At 39.1% G+C, this 23,497-nt stretch overlaps 1 protein-coding gene across 1 annotated transcript in view; it reads left to right on the top strand.

The window, feature by feature from the left end:
• The first annotated feature begins 905 nt into the window (after positions 1-905).
• FSIP2 (fibrous sheath interacting protein 2) overlaps positions 906-23,497 on the top strand; it is a 149,125-nt gene continuing 126,533 nt past the window's right edge. Inside the window, exons 1-7 of the mRNA XM_061433413.1 lie at positions 906-1,074; positions 1,425-1,550; positions 8,927-9,088; positions 9,832-9,921; positions 10,880-11,019; positions 15,551-15,692; positions 19,869-19,979. Coding sequence (XP_061289397.1) covers positions 976-1,074; positions 1,425-1,550; positions 8,927-9,088; positions 9,832-9,921; positions 10,880-11,019; positions 15,551-15,692; positions 19,869-19,979 — 870 coding nt within the window. The 5' untranslated portion in view covers positions 906-975. The remainder of the gene's footprint in view (positions 1,075-1,424; positions 1,551-8,926; positions 9,089-9,831; positions 9,922-10,879; positions 11,020-15,550; positions 15,693-19,868; positions 19,980-23,497) is intronic.

Genomic DNA, 23,497 nt, shown 5'->3' with positions numbered 1-23,497 from the left:
AGAAATGAAAGAGGGCAACTAGAAGAGGAGGGAGGACAATAAGTTATGTGGGACCTGGAGTGGATTGGGAAGAGGTTATGGACACCTGGGGGTGGGGTGTGGTCACAGTTTACAAGGGAGCCATGTGTATTCGTCAGTCCTGAGTGCAGAAGAATTGATGCTTTTGAACTGTGGTGTTGGAGAAGACTCTTGAGAGTCCCTTGGACTGCAAGGAGATCCAACCAGTCCATCCTAAAGGAGATCAGTCCTGGGTGTTCATTGAAGGACTAATGTTGAAGCTGAAACTCCAGTACTGTGGCCACCTGATGCGAAGAGCTGACTCACTGGAAAAGACCCTGATGCTGGGAAAGATTGAGTGCAGGAGGAGAAGGGGACAGACAGACAGAGGATGAGATGGTTGGATGGCATCACCGACTCAATGGGCATGGGTTTGGGTGGACTCCGGGAGTTGGTGATGGACAGGGAGGCCTGGGGTGCTGCGGTTCATGAGGTCGCAAAGAGTCAGACACGACTGAGCGACTGAACTGAACTGAACTGGCTCTAGAATAGGCTGCACAGTCATTCTTGTTTGTTTTCTGCATAGAACCAAACCTTCTTGGAGAAGAGGAGAAATTAGCCAGCTAACGCGCCAGCGAAGTTCTGTAAGTTTTGATTTTGGTTTGGTGTGGCTGAGGGCTGTAGGGCTCGTAGAGAAATATATTGCCCTCGGCACGCAGGGACCAGTCCCCGCGTCCTGATTTCCCGACTCTGAGGCTCCCAAGCCAGCGCGCGAGGGGCTCGCCCTCGGGAGGGCGCTCTGCTCTTCATAGTCGAGCACCCACACGTTCGGAGCCTGGAACGCTGAGAGGGAGGGCCTCTGACACGCAGGATACTGGTCATTCAGTCCGGTGGGGACGGAGGGAGGACGACAGGGACGGGGTGTGAGGGGAGGTGAGAGAGGGGGACAGCGGGGGCACAGAGGGGACCAGGCCGGCTATGGAGCTGTACATCAGCGCCTGCTCCAAGGCTGCCGACGTCGCAGCCACCAAGACGGCCACCAGCGGCCTCACCACAGAAAGCCAGCAGTGCGGAGACGTGAGTGGCCCCCAGGCTGGTCAGCTCTGTCCTCCTCTGCTGGGCCTCCAGCCTGGGAGGGAGGGGCGGGGAGGGCGGCGAACGGTCACGTGCCCTCGGTGAGGCCCGTAACCGTCCGGCTTTCAGGGCCCACAAGCAGGGCCGCGGCAGGAGGCAGGGCTGGGCGGGTGTTGGCGCAACCGGCTGTGGCGCTGCCTAGGGAGCTGGTAACTGGAAGCCAAGGTCTTCCAGGCTGCCTGGCAGGGCGGGACCTTTCTGTTCCTTCCTTCCTCAGGATTGGAGTAGCAGTTAAGTTGGCCTAAACTAACATACCTAAAGGAACGACAAAACTCTCCAATTGTATCCGACAGGGTGAGCACAAAACTCAATTTTCGGGGGTCGGAGCAGCTCAGCTACTGGATCTGCCTCTTGGGGTCAAGCTGCCTGTGATCCCAGGAAGCAATAGTTTATACTATACCACAAAATTAAATGAGAAGGTAAGGTGATGTTTAATTTTCTTACATTGACTTCATTCTTTTCTGAAAATTGTTAGTTGCTCAGTTGTGTCTGACTCTTTATGACCCCATGGACTGTAGCCTGTCAGGCTACTTTGTCGATAGAATTCTCCAGACAAGAATAGTGGAGTGGGTTGCCATTTTCTTCTACAACAGGTCTTACCCACACAGAGATATAACCCTGAGGTGGCTCCGATGGAATGAATCCACCTGCAATTCAGGAGACCCAGGTTCAGTCCTATCCTTTGCTCTTCTCCCAGCTATGAACTTGGACCATCTTTCAAGATTTCTTTTCAACTGTTACAGCCTTTATTTCCTTAGAATTTGCATTGTCCTTGGTTTGTATAAGTCTACCCCATACTATAATTTTATAATGTAAATCTTACTAGGTTATAGTGTGTATGCCCCTCAAACTCTTCCATGTTTTTAGTCCTCAATGTAATGTGAAAGTGAAAGTGAAGTTGCTCGGTTGTGTCGGACTCTTTGTGATCCCATGGACTGTAGCCTACCAGGCTCCTCCCTCAATGGGATTCTCCAGGCAAGAGTACTGGAGTGGGTTGCCATGTATGCCCCTCAAACCCTTCCATGTTTTTAGTCCTCAGTGTAATACCCTCCCTCAAACCTTCCCACTCCTTGATTCAGTAATTAACAGGGCAGGAAGTGCAATGCAGTCTTTTTAACCAGTTGCTTTGATCAATACGGCAAAAAATTCTACTGGAAAGATTTTTCAGTTAACCGCTATGTGTGCATACTAAGTTGTTTCAGTCATGTCCGACTCTTTGCGACTGCATGGGCTGTAGCCCACCAGGTTCCCTGAAGACTGACTTTGTGATAGCTTTCTTTTTCTTTCAGTAAAATCTCCTTGATGAAGTACTGCCTTATATTTACACTTTTTTTTTTCACCCAGTTGTTTTAACTGACAGCAGAAGGATTACCTGACACTAAGGAGTGGGTTTGTATAAAAGATGTTCTTTGTTTAGAGATCAGTAGCCCAGGATTGATTTTGAGAAACACAGACCATCAGAGGAACCAGAGATCAAATTGTCAACATCCACTGAATCATTGAAAAAGCAAGAGAGTTCCAGAAAAATATCTACTTCTACTTTACTGACCATGTCAAAGCCTTTGCCTGTGTGGATCACAACAAACTATGGAAAATTCTTAAACAGATGGGACTAGCAGACCACCTAACCTGCCTCCTGAGAAATCTGTATATAGGTCAAGAAGCAACAGTTAGAAATGGACATGGAACAACAGATGGTTCCAAATTGGGAAAGAAGTACATCAAGGCTGTATATGGTCACCCTGCTTGTTTAACTTATATGCAGAATACATCGTGAGAAATGCTGGGCTGGATGAAGCACAAGCTGGAATCAAGATTACTGGGAGAAAAAAAAAATCAATAATCACAGATATGCAGATGACACCACCCTTATGGCAGAAAGCGAAGAACTCTTGGTGAAAGTGAAAGAGGAGAGTGAAAAAGGTGGCTTGAAACTCAACATTCCTAAAATGAAGATCATGGCATCAGATCCCATCACTTCATAGCAAATTAATGGGGAAACAATAAAAACAGGGAGATATTTTATTTTCTTGGGCTCAAAAATCCCTCAAGATGGTGACTGCAGCCATAAAATTAAAAGACGCTTGCTCCTTGGAAGAAAAGCTAAGACCAACCTAGCCAGCATATTAAAAAGCAGAGACATTACTTTGCCAACAAAGTTCTGTCTAGTCAAAGCTATGGTTTTTCCAGTAGTCATGTATGAATGTGAGAGTTGGACTCTAAAGAAAGCTGAGTGCCAAAGAATTGATGCTTTTGAACTGTGGTGTTTGAGAAGACTCTTGAGAGTCCCTTGGATTGCAAGGAGATCCAACCAGTCCATCCTAAAGGAAATGAGTCCTGAATATTCATTGGAAGGACTGAAGTTGAAACTAAATCTCCATTACTTTGGCCATCTGATGCGAAGAACTGACTCATTGGAAAAGACCCTGATGCTTTGAAAGATTGAAGGGAGGAGGAGAAGGGGAAGACAGAGGATGATATGGTTGGATGGCATCACGGACTTGCTGGACATGAGTTTAAGTAAGCTCCAGGAGTTGGTGATGGACAGGGAAGCCTGTCCTGCTGCAGTCCATGGGGTCGCAAAGGGTCAAAAATGACTGAGCAACTGAACTGAGCTGAGACCATCAAAGCTAAAATTCAGTATCTAAAATACAGTGGAAGTGACAAATAGATTCAAGGGATTAGACTGATAGACAGTGTGTCCGAAGAACTATGGATAGAGGTTCGTGACATTGTATAGGAGGTAGTGATGAAGAGCCTCCCCAATGAAAAGAAAAAGGAAAAATGGTTGTCTGTGGAGGCCTTGCAAATACCTGAGGAAAAAGAGAAGCTAAAGGCCAAGGAGAAAAGGAAAGATATACCCATCTGAATTCAGAGTTGCACAGAATAGCAAGGAGAGATAAGAAAGCCTTCCTCAGTGATCAATGCAAAGAAATAGAGGGAAACAATAGAATGGGAAAGACTAGTGATCTCTTCAAGAAAATTAGAGATACCAAGGGAATGTTTCATGCAAAGATGGGCACAATAAAGGTCAGAAATGGTATGGAACTAACAGAAGCAGAAGATTATTAAGAAGAAGTGGCAAGAATACACAGAAGAACTGTACAAAAAAGATCTTCATGACCCAGATAACCACAATGCTATGATCACTCACCTAGAGCCAGACATCCTGGAATGCAAAGTCAAGTGGGCCTTAGGAAGCATCACTATGAACAAAGCTAGTGTAGGTGATAGAATTCCAGCTGAGCTATTTCAAGTCCTAAAAGTTGATGCTGTGAAAGTGCTGCACTCAACATGCTAGCAAATTTGGAAAACCCTGCAGTGGCCACAGGACTGAAAAAGGTCAGTTTTTATTCCAGTCCCAAAGAAGGTCAATGCCAAGGAATGTTCAATCCACTGCACAATTGCACTCATCTCACACGCTAGTAAAGTAATGCTCAAAATTCTCCAAGCCAAGCTTCAGCAATACATGAACCGTGAACTTCCAGATGTTCAAGCTGGTTTTAGAAAAGGCAGAGGAACCAGAGATCAAATTGCCAACATCCATTGGATATAGAAGAAGAAAGAAAATACCAGAAAAACATCTACTTCTGCTTTATTCATTACACCAAAGCCTCTGACTGTGTAGATGACAACAAACTGTGCAAAATTCTTAGAGATGGGAATACCAGACCACCTTACCTGCCTCCTGAGAAATCTGTATGCAGGTCAAGAAGCAACAGTTAGAATTGAACATGGAACAACAGACTTGATCCAAATAGGGAAAGGAGTACTTCAGGGCTGTATATTGGCACCCTGGTAATTTAATTTCTATGCAGAGTACATCATGTGAAATGCCAGGCTGAATGAAGCACAAGCTGGAATCAAGAATGCTGGGAGAAATATTTATAACCTCAGATACACAGATGACACCACCCTATGGCAGAAATTGAAAAGGAACTAAAGAGCCTCTTGATGAAAGTAAAAGAGGAGAGTGAAAAAGGTAGTGTAAAATTCAACATTCAAAAAACGAAGATCATGGCATCCAGTCCTATCACTTCATGGCAAATAGATGGGGGTACAATGGAAACAGTGATGGACTTTATTTGGGGGGGCTCCAAAATCACTGTGGATAGTGACTATAGCCATGAATTAAAAAACACTTGCTCCTTGGAAGAAAAACTATGACCCACCTAGAGAGCGTATTAAAAAGCAGAGACATTACTTTACTGACAACGGCCCGTCTAGTCAAAGCTGTGGTTTTTCCAGTAGTTATGTATAGATGTGACAGTTGGACTATGAAGAAAACTGAGCACTGATAAATTGATGCTTTTAAATTGTGGTGTTGCAGAAGACTCTTGAGAGTCCCTTGGACTGCAAGGAGATCCAACCAGTCCATCCTAAAGGAGATGAGTCCTGAATATTCACTGGAAGAACTTATGCTGTAGCCGAAACTCCAATACTTTAGCCACCTGATGCAAAGAATTGACTCCTTAAAAAAAACCCTGATGCTGGAAAGATTGAAGGGAGGAGGAGAAGGGGACAACAGAGGATAAGATGGGTGGATGGCATTATCAGCTCACACATGAGTTTGAGCAAGCTCCGGTAGTCGGTGATGGACAGAGAAGCCTGGCGTTCTGCAGTTCCCGGGGTCTCAAAGAATCGGACATGACTGAGCAACTGAACTGAACTGAATATCTAAAAGTTCGCAACTAAAAATCAACTAAATATCAACATCTAAAAGAAACAATCCATTTCTGAGTGACTCACAACTCAAGATTGTTGATTGTTTTCCTTAGAGAAAGATACGGATTTCACTTCTGGTCTCACTGAATTTATGACATTGCCCTATGGAATTCCTTTTTTTTTTTTTCCCCTTTCTTAGGGAATCTATGGTAATTAGGGAATTCTGCTTTATAACCTAGATGCATTGGAATAGAGTAAAGTCTAGTATTAAGCATTGTCAGAAATTTATCAAGGAAACTTTTAAATGGATAAGGCATCCTAGCATCCTATCAGCTCCCCAATCTCCCTCTTTTTTCACATAAGCATCCTCAACTTAACTTGAGGGAGTTCTTTTTAGGGTCCCACCCAAGCCAGGCTCTTTAGTGTTCAGAATCTGACTGAGGAGGCTACTGCCAGACAAAACACAGGCTGAACACAAATTGGTACCTGCAGACAGATCAGTTCAGTTCAGCTCAGTTTGGTCGCTCAGTCGTGTCTGACTCTTTGCTACCCCATGAATTGCAGCACACCAGGCCTCCCTGTCCATTACCATCCTCCGGAATTCACTCAAACTCACATCCATCAAGTTGGTGATGCCATCCAGCCATCTCATCCTGTGTCATCCCCTTTTCCTCCTGCCCCCAATCCCTGGCAGCATCAGAGTCTTTTGCAATGAGTCACCTCTTCTCTTGAGGTAGCCAAAGTACTTCAGTTTCAACGTTAGCATCATTCCTTCCAAAGAACACCCAGGACTGATCTCCTTTAGAATGGACTGGTTGGATCTCCTTGCAGTCCAAGGGACTCTCAACATCACAGTTCAAAAGCATCAATTCCTCAGCGCTCAGCTTTCTTCACAGTCCAGCTCTCACATCGATACATGACCACTGGAAAAACCATAGCCTTGACTAGACGGACCTTTGTTGGCAAAGTAATGTCTATGCTTTTCAATATGCTATCTAGGTTGGTCATAACTTTTCTTCCAAGGAGTAAATGTCTTTTAATTTCATGGCTGCAATCACCATCTGCAGTGATTTTGGAGCCCAGAAACATAAAGTCTGACACTGTTTCCCCATCTATTTCCCATGAAGTGGCGTGACCAGATACCATGAACTTCATTTTCTGAATGTTGAGCTTTAAGCCAACTTTTTCACTCTCCTCTTTCACTTTCATCAAGAAGCTCTTTAAGTCTTCTTCACTTTCTGCCATAAGGGTGGTGTCATCTGCATATCTGAGGTTATTGAAATTTCTCCTGGCAATCTTGATTCCAGCTTGTGCTTCTTCCAGCCTAGCATTTCTCATGATGTACTCTGCATAGAAGTTAAATAAACAGGGTGACAATATACAGCCTTGACGTACTCCTTTTCCTATTTGGAACCAGTCGTTGTTCCATGTCCAGTTGTAACTGTTGCTTCCTGACCTGCATATAGGTTTCTCAAGAGGCAGGTCAGGTGGTCTGATATTCCCATCTCTTTCAGAATCTTCCACAGTTTATTGTGATCCACACAGTCAAAGGCTTTGGCATAGTCAATAAAGCAGAAATATATGTTTTTCTGGAACTCTCTTGTTTTTTCCATGATCCAGCGGATGTTGGCAATTTGATCTCTGGTTCCTCTGCCTTTTCTAAAACCAGCTTGAACATCAGGAAGTTCATGGTTTACGTATTGCTGAAGCTTGGCTTGGAGAATTTTGAGCATTACTTTACTAGCGTGTGAGATGAGTGCAGTTGGGTGGTAGTTTGAGCATTCTTTGGCATTGCCTTTCTTTGGGCAGACCAGTGTGCAAAGATGTATAGATGTATAGATCACAGAATTTGAATAGCATGCCTGCACAGGGCATGGTGTGCTCTCAGGTTTGCCACATCTCCCACACATTCCAGTTGCTTTTCACTTGAGACAGTTCCTACTTTAACTTTAGACTAAAAATTTCTGTTGTCTGGCTAAGACAATCTAAAGGATAGTATAAATATAGGATACAAAGACAACATTTGGATGACTTCTGCACCTACTTCTAGCCTCTCCTTTTCCCCTTTCAGAGGTTCTCCCATTACCTATTATCACTATCCTGCTATTGAAAAATTTTTGAAAAATGAACGAAGTACTGATGTCCCCCCTGGCAGATTTTAAAGTGCCTCGTCTTGGTAATGTTTTAACTTACAAATGAGATGAAATTATTCATGTTTCCTCTAAAGTAACAGATAAACTAACATGACTATTAGTTATTTTCCTTCTTTGATACAGTAATAGCTATTTAATAAGGTTGTATTTGGTATGGAGAAATCTCAATCCCTAGCATTATTCTTTATAATTGATTCTTCAATATATTGAACTTTATAATATAAAGTGGTAACTTTTCCCTGACTGTAGCACTCAGAAATCATTGCATTTCTTAGATAAGAGTTCAAAATACAATAACTCTTTAATTCATCATGTTTTAACATCTGAGTTTTACTTTTTTTTTTTTTCAAAGTTGTTTCAGTGAATCTTTGTGGAAGATTTTCTGTTTTTCTTTATTGTTAGAATATGAGATACAGAGCATGAGCTGGCTGGATGGCATCACCTACTCGATGGACGTGAATTTGAGTGAACTCCGGCAGTTGGTAATAGGGAGGACTGGCGTGCTGCAATTCATGGGGTCCCAAAGAGTTGGACATGACTGAGCGACTGAACTGAACTGAACTGAATGATATTGATATTATCCCTTTATCCTTTGAATGCAGTTTCTGGATCTGGAGGAGGGAAGAGGAAAAGAGAAAGTCTTAGTTTTGGCTTTATACATTAAAACAAAGTTTATACTTTCCTCTTTCTTTTCATTTCCTCCTCCCTTTTCTAGCTTTGGGCTAGGGACTGATAAAGATGGGGGAATTAATTGAGTGAGGGTGGGGTTTTAGGATAATTCAGGTTAGTGAAGAAAAAAGGTTAGGGATAAGCAATTAACACTGCCCATTCCAAATTCTTTTTCTGATTTTGTCCCACTTCACATTCTTACATGTTTTATTTTCTATTGAATAGTCTGGTCATTTTAATAGATTGATATTTAAAAGAAAAATTGATTAATTGTACATTTATAATATGCTTAAATTTCTTGTTTGCAGCTTTTTCGACCTTCTTATGGTTTTAACCTGACTGATCCATACTGTCGACTTTTGGAAAACCAGTATAAAAGTCTCCATGATCCACATTTAAGAGCCTACCATCAGCGTAAAGACATCTTGAGAAGATTAAAGAAAGGTGGTTACATCACCAGCAATAATAAAGTGAGTTGAAAATAACTTTTTTTAAATTTAAATTTATTTTAATTGGAGGCTAATTACTTTACAATATTGTATTTGTTCTGCCACACATCAATCATTGAAAACCTCTAAGATTTGATAAAAGCTTGCTTCTGTTCCTCTCTGGGGGGCCTGGATCACCTTTAGTTTGGTCAGAAGAGATACTGGAAAATTCTATTAAATCAATCAGTATTTGGGTCAAAGAAAATCAGACAGTAGTTGTTTTCCAAGTGAAACTACTTCTTCCTTTAACTTTTTTTCCTTGAAATATCAAAAGATGACTACTAAATAATTTGAAGATGTAAAAAGAATTTTCCCAACTGTATCATAGTTTTCTTTGTCTCTAATGGCACTGTATGCTTGTCAAGGATTATGTCCCATGTACTTTTTAAAAAATTAAGAGAAAATAAGAACCTAGAAAAATCAGCTTAATACAGTCCTAATACACTCTGTTCTTATTGAGGTTGAACATTATTATTAAATTGGTATTTTATTTTAATAACTTTATGTACTCAATTCCTTACCATGGCATAAGTCATATAAATAAAGTAATGCTATTTGAATAGCAATTTCCTGTTGATTAAAAATTCTAGAGAGATATTACTTACAAAATTGTTAGCAGTTTTTTACTTGTTTAACAGAGTATTATTTTACTTCTATAAAGTAATTGCTTTGATTTTTAGATATTTTTATTTATATATTTTTCTAATTATTTTGTGTTTTTTTAGGTTGTATGTACCTTGAGGGAATTGAATAAGTACAGGCAATATCTTACCAGTTTAAAATTAGACTTTGAAAGAAACTATATAAGAGAACAAGTAAGTTAAATATTTAAATTTGGTTTCTGTACATGGGGTTTGGAACAAAAGTTTGCTTGTGGGCAGAGTATTTTCTTATAATATTCTACCTTTAATTTTGGCAACCTAAATAATTTCTCCAAGTAAAAATTTAGAGCAGAAGAAAATATTTTGAGATTGCTATTTTGGGCCAAGAAAGGGAAAGGGACCAGGTCATCTATTAATATGCCAGTGGTAGCTGGCAAAATTTAATAATAAAATTGTTACTAGGATATGCCCCATCTACCTGATTTGGGACCAATTGGAAGAGTCTGTTGTGGCAGCAAGATTCTTAGGCTGGAGACCAAAACAACTTAAGTAACAGGAGAGGAGCCATATGAATTGTTATAACATCCTAAAAATGCAAAGAACACGTACACTGTATGTTTGTACACATGTGGCTGTGTTCATCCACTAAAACATGTGAGCCTCTTCCCATGTGTGTGTAAGTGAATTCAGACTTTAGAGTCACGAGTTGGATAAAAATGAAAAAGCTGCACATATGTGAATTTTACAGATTTATGTTCCAAGGTCAAGAGTTGTATAGAAATGAAGATGATTCCCCTATACTTTAAAGTGTTCTCTATTTCCCCTCATCTACTCCTTTGTGCTGGGAGTTTCTCCTCCACTTCTTCCATTTTTTTAAATTAATTTCTTTAGAATGGATAGAAAAAAAGCTGAAATATTTTTTATTTTCAGAAACAGAAATCTTTGAGTCAATTGTCCATATCTACAGTGGATTCAAAATAGATTTAAATGCAGTTAAAAGGAATTAGTTATTTACAAAGTATGGGAATTTCACTAAACATTAAATATAAAAAAAGCAGATCAAAAGACATTTTTATTTCTGGGAAATGTTAAAAAATTGTATATACATATATATATATATATACATCCATATATATATATATATATGTTACACACACACTTTTTTTAATAGAAAATGCTTGCAAAACAAGTAAATAAACTACAGGAAGACAATCAAATACCTGGACGTTCTGATGTTACACAGTTCCAAAATTGGTTGTTACAGGAAGGCACCCCGTCTATTAAGGACCAAGAACGATTAATAAGGCACAGGTGAGATTGAAGTTAATGAATGTTTTATGTATATATTGTGGATCCAAATAAGTTACAAAATGCTAGAAATAATTGAAGCTAAGAGTTTTTTTAAAGTATGGGATGCTATTTAACTTCACTATTTCAGTATGGAGAGGAAGGGAGAGCAAAAGGTCCAGGAATTGGGAATTCTGGTACCAAGGCTATAAACATGAATTTCTGCTAGAAAAGATACAGTTTCTGGGAGTCCAGGAGGTAATCCAAGCTGTTAACTGAATAAATAATCAAATACAAAATCCATCCTGTAGTTGGAAATGGAGGGAAAGTATCTTTAGCACATGATTTTAATAATAATTTTTTATTGGGTCATCTTTAAGAGCTGGCAGCATTGTTTGAGGAAATTAATGCAAATTCAAAAAAGGAGGGTAGATATAGCTTCAATACTGATAAAACATGTGTGATTGCTTAAAAAACCTGCAAGCTCTTTGTTGTTGTTGCGGCTGTTCAGTTGCCTAGTCGTGTCTGACTCTTCACGACCGCATGGACTAAAGCATGTTAGGCTTCCCTGTCCTTCACCATCTCCTGGAGTTTGCCCAAGTTCATGTCCATTGCATTGGTGATGCCATCCAACTGTCTCATCCTCTGTCACCTTCTCCTTCTGCCAACAGTTTTTCCCAGCATCAGGGTCTTTTCCAATGAGTCAGCTGTTTGAATCAGGTGGCCAATATAATTGAGCTTCAGCATCACTCATTCTAATGAATGTTCAGGGCTTGCTTCCTTTAATATTGACTGGTTTGATCTCCTTGCTTTCTAAGAGACGCTCAAGAGTCTTTTCCAGCATCACAATTTGAAAGATTCAATTCTTCAGCACTCTGCCTTCTATATTGTCCAGTTCTAACATCTGTACATGATTACTGGAAAGACCATAGCCTTGACTATATGGGCCTTTGTTGGCAAAGGGATGTTTTTGCTTTTTAACTTACTATCTAGGTTTTTCATAGCTTTCTTGCCAAGAAGTAATCATCCTCTAATTTCATGGTTTCAGTCACCATCAGCAGTGGTTTTAGAGCCCAGGAAAAGGAAACATGTCACTGTTCCACCTTTTCATCCTCTATTTGCCATGAAGTAATGGGACTGGATGCCAGAATCTTAGTTTTATTAATATTGAGTTTTAAGTTGGTGTGTTCGTTCTTCTCCTTCACCCTCATCAAGAGGCTTTTTAATTCCTCTTTGCTTTCTGCCATTAGAGTGGTATTATCTGTATATCAGAGGTTGGTATTTCTCCCAGAAATCTTGATTTCAGCTTGTAACTCATCCAGCCTGGCATTTCTCATGATATGCTCTGCGTATAAGTTAAATAAACACTGTGACAATAAACAGCCTAAAGGAGAAATCATACTCCTTTCTCAATCCTGAACCAGTCAGCTGTGCCATATAGGGTTCTAACTTTTGCTTCTTGACCTGCATACAGGTTCCTCAGGAGACAGATTAAAATGGTCTTGGTATTCCCATTTCTTTAAGGGTTTTCAACAGTTTTGTTATGATTCACACAGTTAAAGGCTTTAGCATAGTCAATGAAACAGAGGTAGATGTTTTTTTCTGGAATTCCCTTGCTTTCTCTATGATTCAGCAAATGTTGGCAATTTGATCTCTGGTTCCTCTTGCCTTTTCTAAACCAAATTTGAACATCTGGAAGTTCCTCGGTTCATGTAATGTTGAAGCTTGCTACTGCTAAGTCACTTCAGTTGTGTCCGACTCTGTGCGACCCCATAGACGGCAGCTCACCAGGCTCCCCCGTCCCTGGGATTCTCCAGGCAAGAACACTGGAGCAGGTTGCCATTTCCTTCTCCAACGCATGAAAATGAAAAGTGAAAGTGAAGTCGCTCAGTCGTGTCCAACCCTCAGCAACCCCATGGACTGCAGCCCACCAGGCTCCTCCATCCATGGGATTTTCCAGGCAAGAGTACTGGAGTGGGCTGCCATTGCCTTCTCCGATGTTGAAGCTTAGCTTGGAGGATTTTGAGCATACACTTAGTGGCATGGGAGATATGTGCAGTTTTCTGGTGGTTTGAACATTCTTTAGTACTTCGTTTCTTGGGAATTGGGAGGAGGATTGACCCTTTCTGTTCCTGGGGCCACTGCTGGGTTTTCCAAATTTGTTGCCCTAAAGAGTGCAGCACTTTAATAGCATCATCTTTCAGGATTTTAAAAAGCTCTGCTGGAATTCCATCACCTTCACTAGCTTTATTGGCAGCAGTGTCTTCTAAGGCTGACTTGACTTCACACTCCAGATGGTCTGGCTCTGAGTGAGAGACTGCACCATTGTGGTTATCTGGGTCATTAAGATCTTTTTTTGTACAGTTCTTCTGTGTATTCTTTCCATCTCTTCTTGATCTCTTCTGCTTCTGTTATGTCTGTACTGTTTCTGTCCTTTTTTATGCCCATCTTTGGATGAAATGTTCCTTTGATAATTTCCAGTTTTATTGAAGAGATCTTCTAGTCTTAAACCCTTTCTGTTGTTTTCCTCTATTTCTTTGCATTGTTCATTGAAGAATGCCCTCTTGTCTTTTCTTGCTATTATCTGGTACTCTGCATTTAGTTGGGTATACCTTTTCCATTTCTCCCTTGCTTTTTGCTTCTCTTCTTTCCTCAGCTATGTGTAAAGCCTTCTCAGATAACCACTTTGCCTTCTTGCATTTCTTTTCCTTGGCATGGTTTTGTTCTCTGCCTTCTGTACTGTATTACAGATCTCTGTCCCTAGTTCTTCAGGAACTCTGGTTGCTAGATCCAATCCCTTGAATCTATTCATCACCTCCACTGTATATTCATAGGGAATGTAATTTATGTTGTTTCTGCCTGGCCTAGTTGTTTCCCCACTTTCTTTAATCCAGAATTTTGCTATGACGGACTGATTATCTGAGCCACAGTCAGCTCCAGTTCTTGTTTTTTCTTATTGAATACAGCTTTTTCATTATCGGCTCCAGAAAATGTAATCAACCTGATTTCAGTATTGACCATTGGTAATGTCCATGTGTAAGGTCATCTCTTGTGTTGTTAACAAAGGGTGGTTGCTATGACCAGTGTGTTTTCTTGACAGAATTCTGTTAGCCTTTGCTCTGCTTCATTTTGTATTTTAAGGCCAAACTTGCCTGTTATTCCAGGAATCTTTTGTCTTCCTACTTTTGCATTCCAATCCCCTATAATGAACATAATATCTTTTGGAGGAGGGGTGTTAATTCTAGGAGGTCTTCTAGGTCTTCATAGACTGGTCAACTTCAGTTTATTTGGCATCAGTGGTTGGGGCATAGACTTGGATTACTGTGATGTTGAATGGTTTGCTTTGAAAACGAACCAAGATCATTCTATTGTTTTTAAGCCTGCATCCAAGTACTGCATTTCAGACACTTTTGTTGATTATGAGGGCTACTCCATTTTTTTCTATGGTATTCTTTCCCTCAGTAGTGGAAATAATGGTCAACTGAATTAAATTCACCCATTCTTGTCCATTTCAGTTCACTGATTCCTAAGATGTCAGTGTTCACTCTTGCCATCTCCTGCTTGACCATATCCAATTTACCTTGATTCATGGACCTAACATTCCATGTTCCTATGCAATACTTTACTTTACAACACTGGAGTTTACTTTCATTGCCAGACACATCCACAACTGAGCTTTGCTTTGGCCTAGCTGCTTCATTCTTTCTGGAGCTATTAGTAGTCGTCCTCCTCTCTTCCCCAGTAGCATATTGGTAACCTTCCAACATGAGGACCTCATCTTTTGGTGTCATATTTTTTGGCCCTTTTATACAGTTCTTGGAGTTCTCATGGCTAGTATACTGGAGTGGTTTGCCATTGCCTCCTCCAGTAGATCACATTTTGTCAGAACTCTCCACTATGATCTGTCCATTTTAGGTGGCCCTACATGGCATGGCTCATAGCTTCATTGAGTTATGCAAGCCCCTCGATCATGACAAGGCAGTGATCCATGAAGGGGCAAGCTCTTTAGATGCCATCTATTCATGTTCAATCATTACCTTTCCATGGTCAAGACCATCTCTTAGGAAGTGAAAATATATATATTTTTTCCTCCTCCTTCATTAAGCTGTGGAATTAAGCTGCATTTCCTAACTGCTATGTTCCATAGTAATTTTGTAACACAGAGACATACCAGAGACCCAGACTATACATGGAAGATGTGTTCAAGGCCTTTTAAATTACAAGGGAATCAACATACATCTTTTCTTAGAAAATCTAAATCATTTTTCCAAATTTGAAGTCACTGTTTCAGTTATTTCAACCTTCTTTGCAAACATATATTCCTAAATTTATTGTGAATAGGTACTATGCAAAATGTTTTTAATAATATGCCTCACATTTATCCTTTTCTTGGCTACAATAACAGATATATATATATCTCTATATATATAAGCTTATATATATATAAGCTCAAGAAATAAAGCAAGCAAGGAGGTAGTTTTGGAATATCAAAGCAGATGATGTCATTGTAAGCAAAACTCCTAGTTCACCATGACTTACATTTGCTTTTACTTAGATATCTGGATATGATAAGGAGGGAATTAGAACATCTTGAGCACACAGCTGAAGAGCAACGCCTGCTCCGAATGGATAGAGAAGAAAGACGACAGCGAGAACATGCAAGAAGAAAACTTAGTCTTCGTAGAAAAATTGAAGAGGTGAGAGACAGCAAATTTAAACTAGAGAAAAATTGTGTACAGTTATTCATTTGTAAATAAGTTGAGCTGTCCATCATGCTTCTTCAGGTAATGTCAGGTCTAAACATTTTACCCACATTGAGCTTTCTCCACAGCTGTAATCATAAGTTGTTACATAAAATAAGGATGACACCACACACTGTGTGTATGAGCCAGTATCTGCTCTTAAAGTGATGATGGGGAAAGTTACTAGATACTGTTTTACTCCATTATAGCCCTCAGTGTGGAGAGGAAAACATTTTAAATTTAGATTTAGTTAAACACCCCTGCATTCCTAATAGGAGTGCAGTAAAGTAAAGAAAGCCCATTCTAGAGCCAATGAATGATTTTATTAGGTTAGTGCAAAAGTAATTGCAATTTTGCATTGCTGAATGTTGCTATTTGATATTGGAATGCATTCTTAAGTAAATGTGGTTATGTTATATATCATTTTAATGTACATTTCTTCCTTTTATGTTTTTTGCTAATGACTTATTACTTGTTTATTTTTTTATTTATTTTTTTAGATTGTTTTTATTTTATTTTTTTTCCAACTACAATTTTATTTTATTTTTAAACTTCACAAAATTGTATTAGTTTTGCCAAATATCGAAATGAATCTGCCACAGGTATACATGTGTTCCCCATCCTGAACCCTCCTCCCTCCTGCCTCCCCATACCATCCCTCTGGGTTGTCCCAGTGCACCAGCCCCAAGCATCCAGTATCATGCATCGAACCTGGACTGGAAACTCGTTTCATACAGGATATTTTACATGTTTCAATGCCATTCTCCCAAATCTTCCCACCCTCTCCCTCTCCCACAGAGTCCATAAGACTGTTCTATACACCAGTGTCTCTTTTGCTGTCTCATATACAGGGTTATTGTTACCATCTTTCTAAATTCCATATATATGCATTAGTATACTGTATTGGTGTTTTTCTTTCTGGCTTACTTCACTCTGTATAATAGGCTCCAGTTTCATCCACCTCATTAGAACTGATTCAAATGTATTCTTTTTAATGGCTGAGTAATACTCCATTGTGTATATGTACCACAGCTTTCTTATCCATTCATCTGCTGATGGACATCTAGGTTGCTTCCATGTCCTGGCCATTATAAACAGTGCTGTGATGAACATTAGGGTACACGTGTCTCTTTCCCTTCTGGTTTCCTCAGTGTGTATACCTGGCAGATTTATTTTAGACTAGGGAAATGATTGGAAGAGGTCAATCCTAATCCCAGTTCCCAAGAAGGGCAGTACTAAAGAATGTTCAAATCACCAGACAATTGCACTCATGCTAGTAAGGCTCTGCTCAAATTCCTGCATGCTAGGCTTCAGTATTATGTGAACCAAGAACTTCCAGATGTTCAAACTGGGTTTAGAAAAGGCAAAAGAACTAGAGATCTAAATGTCAACATTTGCTGGATCATAGAGAATTTGCTGGTAACAAATAGGGAAAGGAGTACATCAAGGGTGTATATTGTCACCCTGCTTATTTGACTTATATGCAGAGTACATCATGAAAAATGCTCAAGGGTGTATATTGTCACCCTGCTTATTTGACTTATATGCAGAATACATCATGAAAAATGCTGGGCTGGATGAAACACAAGTTGGAATCAAGATTGTCAGGAGAAATATCAGTAACCTCAGATATGTAGATGACATCACCCTTATGGCAGAAAGTGAAGAACTGAAGAGCCTCTTGAAAGTGAAAGAGGAGAGTGAAAAAGTTGGCTTAAAACTCAACATTCAGAAAACTAAGATCATGGCATCTGGTCCCAGCACTTCATGGCAAATAGATGGGGAAACAATGGAAATGGTGACAGACTTTTCTTTTTTTGGGGGGGGGCTCCAAAATCACTGCAGATGGTGACTGCAGCCAAGAAATTAAAAGATGCTTGCTCCTTGGAAGAAAAGCTAGGACCAACCTAGACAGCATATTAAAAAGCAGAGACATTACTTTGGCAACAAAGGTTCATTTAGTCAAAGCTATGGTTTCCCAGTAGTCATGTATGGAGGTGAGAGTTTGACTATAAAGAAAGCTGAGTGCTGAAGAATTGATGCTTTTGAACTGTGGTGTTGGAGAAAACTCTTGAGAGTCCCTTGGACTGCAGGGAGTTCAAACAAATCAAACCTAAAGGAAATCAGTCCATCCTAAAGGAAAGCATGATGGGCAGCTGAATATTCATCAGAAGGATGATGCTGAAGCGGAAACCCCAATACTTTGGCCATCTGATGCAAAGAACTGATTCATTGGAAAAGACCTTGATGGTGGACAAGATCAAAGGAAGGAGAAGAAGGGGACAACAGAGGATAAGATGGTTGGATGGCATCATCAACTCGATAGACATGAGTTTGAGCAAGTTTCAGGAGTTGGTGATGGACAGGGAAGCCTGTCATGTTGCAGGCCATTTGTTCACACAGAGTTGGACTCGACTTAGCGACTAAACTGACTGAACTGCTTCTTGGCAGGAAAGCTATGACAAACCTAGACAGTGTGTTAAAAAGCAAAAAATCCCTTTTCCAACAAAGGTCCATATAGTTAAGGCTATGGCCTTTCCAGTAGTCAGGTATAGTTGTGAGAGCTGGACAATAAAGAAGGGAGAATGCTGAGAAATTAATGCTTTTGAACTCTGGTGCTGGAGGTGACTCTTGAGAGTCCCTTGGACAGGAAGGAAAACAAACCAATCAATCTTAAAGGAAATCAACCCTAAATATTCATTAGAATGACTGATGCTGAAGCTCCAATGCCTTGGCCACCTGATTTGAACAGCTGACTCATTGGAAAACACTCTGATGCTGAGAAATATTGTTGGCAGAAGAAGCAGGTGACAAGGGATGAGATGGTTTATTGAATCACCAATACAATACATGATCATGGGCAAGCTCTGGGAGATGGTGAAAGACAGGGAAGCCTAACATGCTATGGGGTCATGAAGAGTCAGACATGACTTGACGACTGAACAACAACAGCAAACAGATATGTTAGACAAAGAGCAAGTTTGAGCACTTTTCTTATTCAACTTCAAAATGGGTCGTAAAGCAGTGGAGACAACTCACAACATCATTGATGCATTTGGCCCAGGAACTGCTAATGAACCTGTAGTGTAGTGGCTGTTAAGTTTTGCAAAGGAAACGAGAGCCTTGAAGATGACGAGCACAGTGGATGGCCTTTGAAAGCTGACACCAACCAATTGAGATCATCGAAGCTGATCTTCCATCAAAGCTGATCGAAGAACTACCTGAGAAGTTGCCAAAGAACTGAACTTTGACTATTCTATGGTCATTTGGCTTTTGAAGCAAATTGGAAAGGTAAAAAAGCTTGTTAAGTGGATACCTAATGTGCTGACTGCAAATTAAAAAATCGTTGAAGTGTCATCTTATTCTACACAACAACAATGAACCATTTCTCAATCAAATTGTGATGTATGGCGAAAAGTTGATTTTATGTGACAACTAGCAATGAGATGACCAGCTCAGTTGTCGGACCAAGAAAAAGCTCCAAAATACTTCCTAAAGCAAACTTGCACCAATAAAATGTCATGGTCACTATTTGGTCATCTGCTATCAGCTTAACCCACTATAGCTTTCTGAATCCCCATCAAAACCATTATATCTGAGAAGTATGCTCAGCAAATCAATGAGATGCACCGAAAACTGCAATGCCTGCAGCTGGCACTGGTCATGAAAATGTGTCCACTTCTTGATAATGCCCAACCATACATCGTACGACTAGTGCTTCAAAAGTTGAATGAATTTCACTTTGAAATTTTGCCTCATCTGCCATATTCAACTGATCTCTCACCAACTGACTATCACTTCTTCAGGCATCTCGACAACTTTTTGCTTGGAAAGCACTTCCACAACCAGCAGGAAGCAGAAAATGGTTTCCAAGAGTTCAGTGAATCACGAAGCACAGATTTTTATGCTACAGCAAACTTATTTCTCAGTGGCCAAAATGCATTGATTGTAACAGTGCCTATTTTGATTAATAAAGATGTGCTTAAGCCTATTTTTAATGGTTTAAAATTCACAGAACTGCAATTACTTTTTCACCTTGACTTGTTCTAAATAACTTGCTTTTTGGTAGTGGAAAAAATATAGAGGTTAATTGTGTATGCATACTGAATATGGTAACATGGTGCTCTTTAGGAATGGAAGACAAAAGAGATGTTACTTCTGACAAGGATTGGAGAAGATGTGAAAAGAGAAGCTAGGATAGAGGAACAACGGCGTAAAAGCAGAGAAGAGAGTGACAAGAAGGTAGGGTGAGATTTAACCTCTGATTGGGGCTAATTGAGGATGTGCTTTTGATAGTTTTCATTTTTGAATGTAGTCCACTTTGTGAGATGGCAATAGAACAGTTACCCCAAATGATTTGTATTATACCAAGTGAAAGTTATAAAATTTTTATTGTATTTTGGTTGTATTATATTGTGGCTGTAATATAAAAAGTACTTCCCTATTATTTGATAAAGCTACTTTTGACTTTATCTCACACCATAAACTATACTTGTAATTCCTGTAGAAAAAATTTATATAACTGATTGTTTTTATTAGAATTTTGAAGCAAGTTCTCAGTTTTTCCCCACCAGTTAATCTTCTCAGAATACTTGTTTTGAACTTTAAATAATATGTAATATTTTATGATTTAGAGTATAAATCAGTATAAAGAGAAATAAAATTCATTTGTAATTCCATCACCACCATATTTATTTATTGGTATATATACACACACCACTGTATTCTTACACATTGTATAATACTTCTGTAAATGTTTATATGTTTGAATTAACACATACATTCATGTTATTATTCCTTACAGATTCTTCACTTTTTTAATAACAAAACAACATTGACAACTCTATGTCAATAAATGTTATCTAAAATAATCTAATCTAAATAATTATTTTAGGTAATTTCTTGTTGACAAACCTATGTGTAAGTGTAAGATTTACATAGTTTGGTTATACTGATATATACTGCTATGTAATTTTTTAAATATTGAAATTGAAATATATTAATATTTTATTCTACCATTGTGGTGGTGGTGTTTAGTTGCTAAGTCATGTCTGACTCTTGCGACCCCTAGGGAAGCCCTCTAGACTTCCTACATGTACATTTTAGTATTGTTAGTGACTCGTTGTTCATATGGAAATCTCAGCTTACTTGAATTTACTATAATTATTATTTTCTAATATTTAATTTTTCACCAGTTTTTTATTGGAATGCAGTGCAGGAGACTTGAGTTTGATCCATAGGTTGGAAAGATCCCCTGGAGGAGACCGTGGCAGTTCACTCCAGTATTCTTGCCTGGAGAATCTCCATGGACAGAGCAGCCTGGTGGGCTACAGTCCGTGAGGTCACAGAGTTGGACATGACTGAGCGACTAAGCATAGCACATAGTTGATTTACAGTGTTGAGTTAGGTTCAGGTGTATAGAAAAGTGATTCAGTAATACATGTATTCATTCCATTTTAGATTCTTTTCTCATGTAGGTTATCACAGAACACTGAGTAGAGTTTACTGTGCTATGCAGTAGGTCCTTGTTGGTTATCTGTCATATATATAGTAGTGTTTTGTGTGTGTTATCACAGGCTTCTGATTTATTCCTCCACCCCCTCACATTTCCTCTTTTGTAACCATAAGTTTGTTTTCCATATCTGTAAGTCTGTTTCTGTTTTGTGAATAAGTTCATTTTTTTTTAAATTTTATTTTACATATGAGTGATATCATAAAATATTTGTCTTTTCTACCTGACTTAGTGTGATAATCTCTATCCAGGTCATCTATGTTACTACAAATGGCATTATTTCATTTTTCATGGCTGAGTACTTTTCTGTTATATATATGTACCACATCTTCTTTATCCATTCCTCTATCAATGGACATTTAAATTGTTTCCATGTTTTGGCTATTGTGAATAATGCTGCAGTGAACACTGGAGTGTGTGTATCCTTTTGGATTATAGTTTTCTCTGGATATGTGGCCAGGAGTGGGGTTACTAGGTCATGTATAGTAGTTCTATTTTTAGTTTTTTAAGGAATCTCCATGTTATTCTGCACTAATTATCAGATAAATGCAAATCAAAACTACAATATGGTATCACCTCATACTGGTCAAAATGATCATCATCAAAAAGTCTACAAACAAACAATGCTGGAGAAGGTGTAGAGGCAAAAAGGGAACCCTTCTACACTGTTATGACAATGTAATGGTACAACCACTATGGAGAATAGTATGGAGATTCCTTAAAAAACTAAAAATAGAACTACTGTCTTTTCATATATTTTGGCCATCTGTATGCCTTTGGAGAAATGTCTGTTTAGATCTTCTGCTTATTTTTGATTGGGCTGTGTATTTTTCTGTCTGAGCTGAAGGGGCTGTTTGTAAATTTTGGAGACTAATTCCTTTTCTGTCTCATTTGCAAATATATCTCTCTTTTTGTTTATGGTTTCTTTTGCTGTGCAGAAGCTTTTAAGTTTAATTAGGTCCTTTTTTCTTTTCCTTTTTCTTTTCATTACTCTAGGAGGTGGATCAAAAAAAGATATAGTTGTAATTTATGTCAAAGAGTGTTCTGGCTATACTTTCCTCTTAAGAGTCTTATAACATTTGGCCTTACATTTAGGTCTTTAATCCATTTTGAGTTTATTTTTGTGTATGGTGTTAGTGAATATTCTAATTTCATTCTTTTATGTGTAGCAACAGAGTGCCCCAGGTTTCCTCTTAATTTTCACCTGATGACATTTACTGTGTCTCCATAAACTTTAGTCTCAATCAAATTCTGGCACTGAGCGTGCCCATTAAACATGAACATTCATGGTAGGCATGGTAATACCACAGGCTGCTTGAGGAATCTTAATGGCAGAGCAGTTTGAATTGTTGGTATTTCCAGTGCAACTATTCTAAATTGGGTTTTTGAATTATGTTTTAATATAAAAGCTTTTCAATTCATTTTTGTTTCTTAGTATAATCTATATTTTCTTTTAGATTTGACATTACCTGTATTTTTACTCAAAGTATGTGTTTGTTGCAGAGTTATCAAAAACTTAAGATAAGAGATTTATCTTAGCTTCTTTGTCAAAAATGAGTTTCAGGAGAAGGCAGTGGCACCCCACTCCAGTACTCTTGCCTGGAAAATCCCATGGATGGAGGAGCCTGGTAGGCTGCAGTCCATGGGGTCGCTAAGAGTCGGACACGACTGAGCAGCTTCACTTTGACTTTTCACTTTTATGCATTGGAGAAGGAAATGGCAACCCACTCCAGTGTTCTTGCCTGGAGAATCCCAGGGACGGGGGAGCCTGGTGGGCTGCTGTCTATGGGGTCGCACAGAGTCGGACACGACTGAAGCAACTTAGCAGCAGCAGCAGTTTACTAACTTTACTCCTTTTTTCTGTTTTTTGACCTGTTTGTCTTATCTTGATTATACATTTAATAATTCTTTAAATAAGTCATTTTAGTTTTCCAAGTTTGTTTTTCTGTTTCAGAGTTGTTTTGGTTAATCTATATTTACATTTATATTTCTATATATATTTTAAAACCATGTTGTACATGTTTGCCAGGAAATTTTGCTGAGATTTTGATGGGAATTGTATTGACTGTATAGGTCATTTTGGGCAGAATTGATCTCTTGATTATATTGGATCTTCCAACTCATGAACCAAACACCTCTATTTATTTATGTCTTCTTAATTTTTCTTATCATGTACTTATATAATTTGAAGTGTACAGCTTTTACACATCTTTTGCTAGATTTATTCCTATATATTTCATAATTTATT

Source organism: Bos javanicus, chromosome 2 (assembly GCF_032452875.1).
Source record: "Bos javanicus breed banteng chromosome 2, ARS-OSU_banteng_1.0, whole genome shotgun sequence".
NCBI classification, from domain to species: domain Eukaryota; kingdom Metazoa; phylum Chordata; class Mammalia; order Artiodactyla; family Bovidae; genus Bos; species Bos javanicus.
This window is presented reverse-complemented; position numbering and strand designations above follow the sequence as displayed.